Source organism: Atractosteus spatula, chromosome 27, assembly GCF_055471065.1.
Source record: "Atractosteus spatula isolate fAtrSpa1 chromosome 27, fAtrSpa1.hap1, whole genome shotgun sequence".
In the NCBI taxonomy this organism is placed as follows: Eukaryota; Metazoa; Chordata; class Actinopteri; order Semionotiformes; family Lepisosteidae; genus Atractosteus; species Atractosteus spatula.
This window is the reverse complement of record NC_142732.1, coordinates 5,837,520-5,850,411: the sequence shown is the minus strand read 5'-3', so window position 1 is coordinate 5,850,411 and position 12,892 is coordinate 5,837,520. Positions and strand designations below refer to the sequence as shown.

Here is a 12,892-nt window from a genome sequence, read left to right as displayed (position 1 = left end):
AAGTATTGTACATTCCTTGAGACTATTTGTCTACAAAATTAAGAGCTGAGCTCCTTCAGTAGATTTTTGACATGAAAAAAAAACTAGACAGTTCGGAAACACGTTTTAATTCTGCTATACCCAATCAGGTAAACCAACTATAGGGAGGTACGTTTGATGACATTAATGGTTCTGGTATTTTGTCAAGACTTTTTAAGGGTTGTATTTGGTTGATAGACACATATGAACAATAAAGTGGATATTCTTCAGTTCGTGATTGCTTGTGTCAGTGCTGCTTACATTACATGTTCAATGTATAACATGTAATTCCATTAAAGACCCACTTGGGGTTGCAAAAGGCATCCTCTTGTCTTATTTATTTATTTTCTACTGCTTGATGAAGATATAATGTGATTTTGGTAAAGGCTTGTCTCTGTAATAGCCTGATGTGTGATTTGTCCTCCAAAAGTGTATTTGATGAATTTCGGCTGAGGTTGCATGCGTTAATCAATGAAAATGTAATTTTATTTTGATTTTTTTTTCTGGGTTTAAGAATTTATTATTTCTTTCTGTAGGTCTTTGTGGATTAAAATCCATAAATGCCTTTTCAAATAACAATGTGGCTTCTTTGTATTTATTGTATTGGTGCAGCAGGGCCCTGTTGAAATCTAGCTAGGAAAACTGTTCCAAAGCCTCTGTCCTTAACCCTCGTGTACATTTTTCCTGCTGTTCTGCACACGCATTTTAGTTTATAAAAAAAACTGATATATTGAACAAAGTGCATTTAATACAACGCAATAAAGCATACGTTGAGTAATTATACTATAGTGCAGAGCTGGACTGTGAAGGTCTTATAGAGGTTAGTGGATAAGCTGTGACATACTAAGAATCAGGCTACAATAATCCCTGTAAACCCAATGTATAACTTAGAGTTACATGTTCAGTCAATCCAGCATATTGTAATTACTAAACAGTTAGATAAAGCATATAGTTTGTGGTGGTCAGTTAAAGTATTTCAGTTATTGTCATTCTTTGGTTGATGGATTGATAGATCTTTAGAGCTTAATTTTAAAATAATGAAAGCTCTCCATGTCTGGAGTCATAGAAAACATTAGATAATGGCAGGGAGATTTCACTGCATAGTAACTGATTTCACTGTGCTTAAGATGGCTGGGTTTTAAGATGTGGTGCATGAATTTTCCTCCCTGATGTGGAGTAGCATAACTTCGATTTGGTCAATTGAGAAAAATCGTCAGTGCCTGTGGAAATGTGTGAAAGCGATTTTGGATGCTGTCTTTTTTTCGCTCAGTTTTCTGGTCGGTAGAGGAGAGTTGTTCTTAAAATAATGGATGCACTCACATTGGAAAGCCACATTGCATTTCATTGGCTTTGATGATTATTCTAAAAAAAAGGACATGGGTGTTGAGTGGGAGTGCTTTTTCACACCTCAGGGAAAGTGCATTACTTTTCATTTCTGCTGGTGAGGATATGTGCACTACAGCCTGTGAAATGCTGATGCACTTCCATTCGTCATATTCACACGCTTTGCCTTGGTGTACTGTATGTTGTTCAGAAGGAGTTCTGCCTTGGAATACTCAAAGCACAAGAAGCAGAGAATCACTAATGATGCATGCCAACTAATGAAATCAATAGAGGAAAACAAAAGCTGAGGGTATAGTAGAATAGAGTACGAATTCATATGTTGTTTCACACATTTTCAACATCTTAAATTATACAATACCTTTGCATTTGAAGATATTCAAGGTAATTCTTCTGAAGATAATGTATACGTATTACCTACAAGTTCTCTGCACTGCATTTAAGCACATGAGCCCAGTGCACGTGGCAAGATAAGTACTTTATACAGAATAACCAAATGTCCAGAGTTTAAAGGCTGGTGGAAGTGATGCATGTGCACAGATGTTAATGGCGGTGCGTGTTGCAGGAGTTCCAGGCGTGATGGCAGACCGCTATGAGGAAGGAATGATGGTGAAGCACTGTGCTCTGTCCCTGGTGGGAGAGCCCATCATGTACCCTGAGATCAACAGGTTCCTGAAGCTGCTTCATCGCCACAGGATTTCCAGCTTCCTGGTGACAAACGCACAGTTCCCAGAGGAGATCAGGTGGGGACAGAGTTCTAAAACATTGAGAAACACTGGTCCCTTGCATGCAGACTTGCCCAGCATCACTGTGGCAGTCTGCCTCTGAGTTCTCTATAGCTGCTTTTGAAGTCCATCAATGAGAGAGGAGTTTCTGCCTTTCCTCACTTCTTCCTAAAGGTCATCTCTAGCCTGGCTGAGCACTCTGTTACCAACTTTTGATCTGTGCATATTTTAAGAAAATAAATATCAAAGTGTTCTTTGCAACTCTTAATATATCTTTGGTTGCCCTGCCAGAAATAAGCAGCTTTGAAATTGAAAAGCTTAGACTTTTGAAAATGTTAAATGTTTGGTTTCTGATCGATCTGTGAATTCTCAGTTCTCTGAAAAATCAATTTCCCCCTTTTTCTTTCTGTGAAACCCTAGAAGTTATTTTTGAATCGAGTTAAACAGGCTGATGTTAATTTAGCCAAACATTTATCTGAAGGAAACAAGTCACACCACTGAGGATACTTAGAGTGAACTTCAGTAACAGTACAGATACCATTGTAACTCTGTGAATGAGATCACAAGCAGGCTCTTAGTTCAAAGCATACTTTACAACGTTTCTAAGATGCTGCTGTTGGAGTGATGGATTTAACTGAAAAACTCCCCTGCAGCATACCCACTGAGTCTTTCTCCTTTGCAAAAGAGCTGGCATCGGATTTCACTGAATTAAAAAATACACTAGAAACCGCAGGCATTAATATTAATAGAGGTCCTACGTTTTATTGAAGGTTTATTCAATGAACAACATGTCAGCATTACAGATTTACATTTTCTGGCATGGGTAATGTTTCTGAAGTATTAGGATTTTTTTTTCTTATCTGTTCTAAAGAAAATGTGGAGAAAATATGTTGTAGGCCAGATTTTTTGCACTTTTAGAGTTTAAATTGACTCTAAAATTTAACTGTGATCTTTAGTATTATGGGTCCCAATGTCGTGGGATCATCCTAACTGTAAATTAGAGAATATTGAGAGGAGTCCCTTAATCTGACCACTTTCATTGGCCTTCAATTATTTGATCTAGTAGCACAACTCTATATTACAATAATAAAATGACCACTTCCAACACAAACATCTTATTTGAACCTTAAAACATTACACAAACTACATATAAGTCACCAGCTGACTTATATTTCCATTGCATTGACACACTTACATAAAGATTTCATGGCTGCCAACTCCCCACACACGTGGACTTTGCTGGTTTGGTAACAAATTCCTGTGAAACAAAAATCAATATTATTTGCAAACTTTACCTGTAAATAAAAGAGAATTGAGAGGAGAATAATCGGGGCCCCTTGTTTAAGCTATGCAAGAATTTGGCTTAGTACCTGGCCCCGAGTTCCCCTGTCCTAATGGAAAGTATCCAGTCTCTCAGTACACTGTAGAACATAGAGGAAAAAGCTGCCAACAGGTACTGGTGACATTTCACCTTTGTGCTACATTACACATTTATTATTACCATATGAAGGTGAAAAAATAATATTTTCCTTCTATGTGCTCCTTACATTAAGGATGCATGGCAGAAAACGTCTGAAAAAAACGAATACGTTCTTCTTTAACATTGGCAGTAATGGATTCAATTAATGGATTGGGGTTAATGTGGTGTCTCCTGGAGTAATAAATAGGAGTTACTGTGATATCGTCTCACCCATCCTCCTTGAGGGAGTCCTTCTTTGTCTGGAGGCTACAAATGATTTTTTTCCTGCTTCTTGAGCGGAAGTAGCAGTTTTCTTTAGGTTATTCCATCTGAAAGCAAACACACCCCTACCCTCAGACACATCTGGTGTGTGTGTTTAGTAAAATGATCCAATTCCTTCTCCTTTTTTCAGTCCGCTGGCAGGTTGTGCTAGCGGCTTTGTGGCATGCCTTTGCTCAGCACTTTTAGAAATCCATTACAGGCTTTGTTGCCACTTTTGAGAAGCCTTAAAAAAAGGTATGGTGGATTTCCTTGGAAGTGCCTTCACCTGAAACAGAAGCTTAGCTGAACTTGATGTTTGTAAAGCATTAAGCGCATTGATCTTGATGCTAATCTTCTTGGTGCTCATGATTTACTCTAATTTAACTGTAAGAGGGTAAATGGAACAATGTAGCCTTAGGTTAAAACTGCCGCCTCTTGAATTTCCTTGTCAGAAAGCTCACCGTGTTTGTTAAGAATCATTCCTTACAGATGTCTGTTAAATGAATGAAGAGACTGAGCACTGTGACTTACTTTGCTGCTCTTGAATGTTCTGTCCTTCTGAGATGAAGGGTGTTGTGGGAACTGCTTCAGCAGAAGAGCAGGAGACAGTCTTGTGCAGATTCAGCCTTTATTGAGCTCAGTGCATACAGTAACACAGAGCTGAATCACCCCTGCAGAACGGACACATTTTTCTAACCCTTTTTATGCAGCATAGTCTCAGGTAATATGTGACAATTTGGTTCTGGCTAAGGTGGCTTACCTCCTGTTCTTTGAAGTTGATCGCTCTTTTATCTCGGCAGCTTCGTTAGGAGCAGATCAATTAAGTATTCTTATTATACTATAATGAAACCTCGGGCAGTTTGGTGACTGAAATGGCTGTATACTTCTTCCAGTTATAATTCCGTGCATATTAAGTACTTCACTATATGTGTCCCACTTGAAAGGGCTTCAGGTTTCAGTGTGGGGTACAGCTACTGTATGAGGTCTGAATTTTTTACATGACATGGTACGGTGTGTGGCAGGCTTTCCTCATCAAATGTAAATGAAGTATGAAGTTAGCCACACAGTGCCTAAAAAGGTTTTTTTGCATACGGTTATTGTGAAGAGCATATCTAGGTCAGAGCGCGGTGTGCTCAGTTGTACGAGTGCACATGTGCTTTATCATTAAATCCATTTCATCCACAAAGGCTGCACATAATGTTAACTGGAACTCAGAGCTGCATACAATAGCTAAACATTTTCTGTCTTAAAGTGAAAATGGAGTAGCCTTGCTACATTAGTTATTAATTTTAAGTAGCTGCCCTGTTCTGAAACAAAGATATCCTTTAAAATGAGTAAAGATGTGAAAGGTTTTAACCCTTGATTGGGACTGGTTTGCAGGAGGACAGTCCCCTGGCCGTTTACGAGCTGATTCTGGTAAAGAGGCAGAAGCAGTGACTGCGAGCAACAAACAGGGGCACAGGAAGACTTTCAGATTTTCATTTTGATTCTTCCCGCTTCCAGTGTGCTGGAACACCCTTGTTTCCAAAGTAATTTTTTACTGAAATCAATACCAAGTCTGACAACAGGTTCTGATTTACAGGCAACAGTCTACAGCGAAATCCGGAATAGTGTAAAACATTGTATTCCAAATCTACAGTCTCTTTCTAATTTCTATCAACCTTTTGTGTCATTGCTGTTTATGGAAAAACTCTTCTTATTATCACAGTGGGTTAGTCAAGCCGAATAAGGAATATTCTACACCTGCCATGCAGTTAATCAGTTTAATGCACAATATGTCCTTTACATCAAAGCTTTAAAGAACTGGCAGAATTGTAGACTATATTAAACATTATTATTACTACTTCTTACTGTTGTTCTCTCATTCTTCTGAATTTTAATCAAAAGGCCAACAAATATCCTTATTTGAATTCAGAGGCAGTAGATGGGTAGTGGTGAGGCACTGCTGCTTTTATCTTTGATCAATTTACAGCAGCTGTTCAAACTGTCACCCTGTTGACAGCCCTCTCCTCTCCTCTTTAGAGGTTTAATGAGTTCAAATAATCTGAACTTCAAGTCTGTGAAAGATAAATGAATACTGTAACCTTTAGCTCTGTAAAAGCTCATGTCGTTTTATGATTTACCTCCCTTGTGTCTGTATCTCGGAGGGAACGCACTCCTTACTCTGTTTTCCCTGATACTAGTTGACTTAGACCTAACCAGCTTGCCCGTCAGAAGGAGATTAATATTAATCCTAAAATGCTATACCAGCACTTAAAATCTTACAATAGAAAAACAGTCTTTTCTGATAGAGCGTTTGTTTGACAAAGTTTTGCTGGGATTTACTGCTTGTATGCAACAGTTCTTTCCAGAACTCATTAAAATAGCAATACCGAAAGCTGATTGTATCAGTCTTGATTATGTTAACCGCATTTAAACAAAACGCCAGGTGCTATAAAATAACTTTCTTGGCCTGGCATGAGGTTCTGTGGTTTGGGGCTGGATATCAAGTTGTCATAATGCTCCTGCAGAATGCTAATCTCTGAATTCAGACCTGCATCCCTGATGTAAAACCTGCAGGATGTGAGAATATGATTCTGTCAGTTGTGCAGTCACAGTAAAATTGAATTTATGCACTAATGTACTAGTTGGCTTGATTTTTGTTCCCTTTCGTGCAACTCATTTCCTGCTGGATTATCTGACTGTATATTTTGCACATTCCCCATCTTTCGTCTGCAGATTTTCGTCGGGTAGCTCATTTAAACCAGATGATGAAGGCTACCAGGTGAAGGCTTTAAACTTTCTCGGTAACTTTGAAAGTCAGCGACCTGAAGACGCTTGTGGGAAAGAGTGGAACTGTGCCGCAGCCTTTACACGACTTTTTTTCCGAACCAGTTTCTGTGCAAAGTTCAGTTCAGTTCAGGCTGCTGAGGAATTGATAGCAATTCACTTAAGTTTTTCTCGTTTACATGTTAAAGAGCCTGAGTTGGGGCTTTTTGGCAGCATTCCCAGCCCAAGGTGTAAATGAAGGCTGCAGAAAAGACAGGCTGCCTAATAAATTGTCCCTCCCTCATACTCTTCTGTCCAACAGGAGCCTTGAGCCTGTAACACAGCTGTATGTCAGCCTGGACGCCAGCACCAAAGACAGCCTGAAAAAGATCGACCGCCCACTCTTCAAGGATTTCTGGCAGCGTTTCCAAGACAGCTTGAAAGCGCTGGGAGAGAAGGTAAGAAGGCCAGCAATTTATGAAGTGGTGAAAATGGCCCGTCAATAAGTTTGAATACTGTAAAACATCCATCCATTCATCTGTTTTCTTACTTCATCCAATTCAGGGTTGCTAGGGAGCCGTTGCCGTTGCAACAGCATGAATGGGACTCCAGTCCAGTCCAGTGCAGGGCAGACACAGACACTAACATGCACACACTCACACCAGAGTTGGTTTTCCCAGAAGCCAGTTAAGCTAGCAGTACATTTTTGGACTGTGGGAGGAAACTCATGCAATCACGGGGAGATCATGCAAACTCCACAATCGGACCCAAGTGGTGCGAGACTACCTCAAAAAAAAAACATTGTGATGTTGTGTGATTGACAAGGGTACAAGTTCAGTCAGGTCCTCCATAAAATTTGTGATTCCCCGTTAAAAAGAATTAAAACACTGGGTTATCTTTCGAAATCCAGCGGTCTCATCCTGCATGTGCAAAGAGGTCTTGCAGGGTCGGGACACTGATGGCAACAGTAGAGCTGTAATAGTCCTGGGTCTTTGTAGGGACTCTGCTAGAGGCATCAGCCTCTGAGCTGATTAGTTTTGTACTGCGTACATATCAGTCTTGCTCTATGATCATTGCTTCTCTAATATTGCTACTGAATTTTTCACGGTAGGGTTTATTAATATTTATTATTTTCAATTTGACTTGGTTTAAAAGGTAAACATATTCCTAAACCTCCTTACAAATAGTCTCCCCAAATATCATACCTTGAGTATGTCTACATAACCTTTAATCACATACAGTAAGTGTGAGTGGAGGTGACTTGGGAGGCTGGGAAGTGTTTTTGAGAATTGCCTGCTCAATAAATACTTTTTTGTGTTATTAGTATAGGATACTGCATAAGGCTTTAAAGTACTGGTGGCTTCTGCACTGTATTCTCAGTCACAGCCGTGTCCTGCGTCCATAAAGCCAGATTAATAAACCAGGATTGATGAGCACTAAAGCTAGTGCTGAGTGTACTTCAAGACAAATTAGGACAGAAGCTTCAGAAGGCTCAGTGATGTCTCGTCTTCTCCTGATTCCTCTTCCTTCCTACCTTTTAGCTGATTTATACCTGCAGTTCAGCTGTTTATTACTTGCTGTGATTAAAAAAAATAGTGATTTCCAAGGGCCGTTCTACTTTGTTGTCAATACAAGGGGAATGAAGCAACATCACTTCTAAGGTCATCAAAACAAAATTGTAGATATGCTGTTAATCACATCAAGACATGGAAATAAGCACTTCGTTTCTCCTGACCTTGCGCATACCTCTAGACTTTACAAATAACTTGTGATGACCCACTATAGAGTGTACTTGATGGATGAATAAAGAATTGCCAGAAGTCACATATAGTTATTTCTAAGGTTAGTTATTGGGAAATCTATGAATCACCTTCCAAAGAGGTTTCTGAATCTTTTGGCTGCCACTGATTGTTAAAATTGTACATTAGCAGAAACCTGATTGTGTCCTTTTTACCCATGATTAACTTTGTGGAATAAAGGACACAACCTGAACATAATTTGACAGGTGTTTTGAAAATCTTATTTATTAACAGGAATAAACTTTTGTCCTGTTTGACACCATTAAGTAAAATGGGCAGATGAAAAGCCATTCTCAGGTCTGTGGGCATTGGATACTTGGCTTCAGCTGCCTGATTCGAAGATTATAGCTTTCAGAAAGCAAATGTATCATCGCAGAATGATTCACGTTGAGGTCAGGAAGATGAGGGATTTAAAATTAATACTATCGGTCTGTTTTTTATTAGCCTTACAGTTTGAATTCAAACAATAATTAGCTCTTAAAGGTTGATCAAATGATTAGTGAGACCTAATTTGAATAAGAGATAACAGAGTGCAAGTACACTAATTGCCAGTAAATCCCAAACATGTCAGTTCCAGCCAAAGATGCAGAATATTCCCAGAGTTTCCTATTTTAATAAAACGTGGCTATTTTTTCAACATTGGAAAAATAGTGGAACATTTGTTGTGTAATAAGATTTAAATTTAAAATAATGTTTGCCTGATTTCCCAGTTTTATCCTGAATCAACATGTTCAATCAGTAATCAGTAATACACACCTTTATACGGGACTTATAAGGGACTTATGTGAAGAATATAGGAAACTAGAAGTTTTCCGGTAACCAATTGCTTGCCAACCGGATTCAGCAATGCAAGGAATTAGGCAATTAATAACCAGCTAATTCCTGTTTGACCAGAACTGTTGTAGGTGTTGGAGAAGTCTTTGTGTTTCAGATTGTCTTATCTAGATTTTTTTGTATCTGTCTATTTTTAGAGTTATTATAATAAGCATTACAGAATGAAAGGAGGCCATTTAGCCCATTGTCCTGGCTTCGTTGCTCGTACGTTATGGATCTAGGAATCATTACATCAGTTTTTTATAATAAGGAACTGGATGCAGCAACACAGTTTTCAGAATGCCACCTTTTCTGTGTTCTATTTTCAGAACTAAACATGACTGCTCTTAATTTCCTTCTGTGACCCTAGTTCCTCACTTCACTGTGGAGCCTGAATTAGTTGCGTGGTTTGGTTGGAAATTTATTGGCGTTTTGCTACACAGTCTACCTCAACGGTATTGAGCTGAGCAGGGTCAGCTCTTTGTATCTCAAATATAAGTCTGCTGTTAGCAAGACTTTCCTACAGTTACCTAAAAGAAGACATTGATGCTCTTTGCTTGGTGAGTTCTGTTCTTGGACATGAGGCACATAGTCTCACTTGTTTTTCCTTTCTTTGATCACAAAAAATCTGATGGGCTTTGTGCTTTACTAATCAGAACAGATGGTAAAAGAAACTGGGATATCCCAGACGTAGTATTGTGATCTACAGTATAAAGCTTAAATTATTTTTTTTTAGCAGCAATTCACTTCTGGATTATGCTTTTTCTGATTGTACCTTAATGAGGTTAATATTTGTATAGCTGTTATTAAAAGATTATTTGCATTCTTTCCTCGAGAATGCTTTGGAAATCCTACTGTTGCAAACTTGGTAAGAGCAGTCTTTAGGATTGTTAATGCTAGTGAAATACTGCCATTTATCTTCTGTAATTTGCACATGTTCATTCTCTTCTGAGTGTACCTTTGTGTTTTAGTTCAGCTCAGGTCAAAATTTAAATACATTTGCTAGAAATTGTTCTGCTGTCCTTTTTTTTTTAAAGGCCACTTTCCCTCTTCAATAGACTAAAAGTGAAAAAAGCTCTCAAAGAAACTCATCTTTCACTTAAGCGTTGTGATTTCTTGCAGAATTACGTGAATGCATCTTGAATTAATTATTAACAGGAAAAATTAATAATCCCTGCTGTTTTTTTTCTACAAAGTTCCAAATTTGACTATGCTTTACTAAACAGAAATCTGCCAGGTTTCTTCTCTGCATGTGCTGCAATTTAAAGCTTTAGGAATGCCAAGCTCCAGTGATGAGAAATAGTCTGATTCTTGCACTGGGAATCATTCAGAGTCAATGATCATTTGCATGATGCTTGTGTGCTTTTAAATTAATTTGCGCAGAGATGCTCTGAAGTACACTCCAGCCTAGCACTGTGTCATTAGTGGCTGGCTTATTTTGAGGTGGAAGATGGAATACGCACATACAGGAGGGTAGTTCATGGCAAACTGAAGGAACTTGCAGTCAGCGTGCAGCAGCATAAAGTTGCACTAGGAAAAATTAAATTTATCCGCACTGTAGCACCCCTTCTTAGTAATCCATTTATAGCATGTCGCTGTTGGGAAATATTAACTGGAAGGGCTGCCTTTGGTTCAGGTGTTTTTAGTTCCATTCGTCTGAACCAGCCTGCCTTGAATGCACTATTCCGCAGGGTTATATGTGTATTAGGACTCCAGACTGACTCCTCAGAAATAAACAGATGCAAGCTACGCTTTCAAGTGCAGAGCTGTGCAAGCTGTACAACATGTTTTCCTTCCCTTATGCTTGAGTGGCATTACAGATATACTACAATACCCACCTCCCCCTTAGGAATTCTTGATTCATGTTTTCCTCCCAAGAATAAGCTGTTTTTTAGTGAAAGACAGCATTCATGCTGTGGACAGGCGAACTGCGAAAGAAGAGCTTATGTAAATACAGATTTCTATTTTAATACAAAAAAGGATGGAAAGTAGGGTAGAATTAATAACCTTTATTGATCATAATGAGAACGTCAGTAAGCCAGTTGCTAATAACTTTAATATAAAAGTGAATCTTCTGTCTGGTATAACTATTTATTAACCCTGTAATGAGGTCGAGAGGTTATATTAATAGCGGATTATACAACGCCAGTGTCAATATATTGCTTTTTCATATTTTGTGGTCTAAGAGGTGTCTTTCTCAGTATCTGCCTGCAGCTGCAAAATCCATTTTTTCGTGTGTGTGAGTCACCAAGTAAATGAATTCAGACTCTTAGTAGTTCGCTCAAGTCATTGCTATTTGAGCAGTAATGGAAGAGACTTCCACTTTCTCTGTGTGCTGCATGGATGAATGCAATTACTAGTCATCAGCCTGTAATTTAGTATGGAAAAAAGAAGCAATTTAAGCAGGCTCTTACAGGTAACTGACTCAGCAATGTGAAATTATTAAAATGGTAGGGGAAGTGACATACGGTACACGAGAATGTAGTAGTCTTGGCCATCAAATGCAACAGTTGAAAATTATTTGCTTATGGTTTATGTCATATCAGCTCCAGAATGTTTGCTGGAATTCTGATTCTAATGAACCCAAGGAAAAATGTGACAGGGGATTGGTCTCTCGAAGTGCGCAGAGGTCGTAACAACATATTCTGTTGTCTTTGTCATAATTAAGTGCCAGAAGATTTTATTGTATATTGACCAGGCTTACATTATTTCTGTATAGAATGATGCAGACATTTTTAAGAAACTTGTACAGAGGCTTGCTTGAACTCATTTTCTAACACCGTGGAGTCTCTTATCAGTTAATATTAGTCTCTGAAGTGTAGACTTTCTCAGTTTACTTCATTAACTTTCGTCTTCAGAAAAACAGTTTTGGATTCATTTTTTCTTGGTGAGGTTTATCTTTAAATTGAGACCTCACTATTGACGGAGTTGTTGTTGCTTGTTGTTGACAGAGACTGGAATGTTTTACATACTTCATTATAACAAATTCCTCGAGTCATGAAGAGAATGTAGTCTGTGAACTTGTTAATTCTAAGGCTACACAACATAGGATGTTTTGATGACCTTTAATGATCTGTAGATTAGCCTACACTGTTTTCCTGATTTTTTTTAATACTATCCAGCACTGTCTCGTGAGTCCTTGAATTAATTATCTCAGAAACTAAATTTATATGTTTCAGTGGCTATTAATCCTCTCTCATGAAGTGGTGCAAAACTGTGCTTTGGCCTAAGGACTTCAGGGAATCTGCTAAACAAAACTGTAGATAATGTTTTGTCATTTATAACCATTAGTCTCAATGCCTTAAAGCTTGTGCACATCTTTTACTTCTAAGGCTGAAATCTCCTGAATGTTGGTCAGAGTGATTAAAAGACAGGTGCATGGAAAAATGTTGTATCCTATGAATAACCAGTTAATCAAATCAGAGATTCAGCAGTCCTATGATCTAATATTATGAGACATATTAAGTAAATGCAGAGAAATTCAGGTGATTTGGATCTAATTAATAGATGTTTTTTTTTATTTTTATACTCTTTCATTTGACAGAGAAACAGAAATATGATTAAATCTAAGGTGCTAGAAGTCCCAGCACAGGACATAGCTCGGGGGCATTCTCTGCCTCTCACTCCTGTGAGACATTTCTCTTCTCATAATTAAAATATGGCTTGAGCTATTAAGTGGCACTTGGTGTGTTCTGCAGATAGAGCCATGCTTTATTTATTAGCCAATC

At 38.3% G+C, this 12,892-nt stretch overlaps 1 protein-coding gene across 1 annotated transcript in view; it reads left to right on the top strand.

Moving 5' to 3' along the window:
* tyw1 (tRNA-yW synthesizing protein 1 homolog (S. cerevisiae)) overlaps positions 1 to 12,892 on the top strand; it is a 68,527-nt gene that overhangs the window by 32,266 nt on the left and 23,369 nt on the right. The window contains exons 12-13 of the mRNA XM_088907244.1: positions 1,925 to 2,102; positions 6,875 to 7,010. Coding sequence (XP_088763370.1) covers positions 1,925 to 2,102; positions 6,875 to 7,010 — 314 coding nt within the window. The remainder of the gene's footprint in view (positions 1 to 1,924; positions 2,103 to 6,874; positions 7,011 to 12,892) is intronic.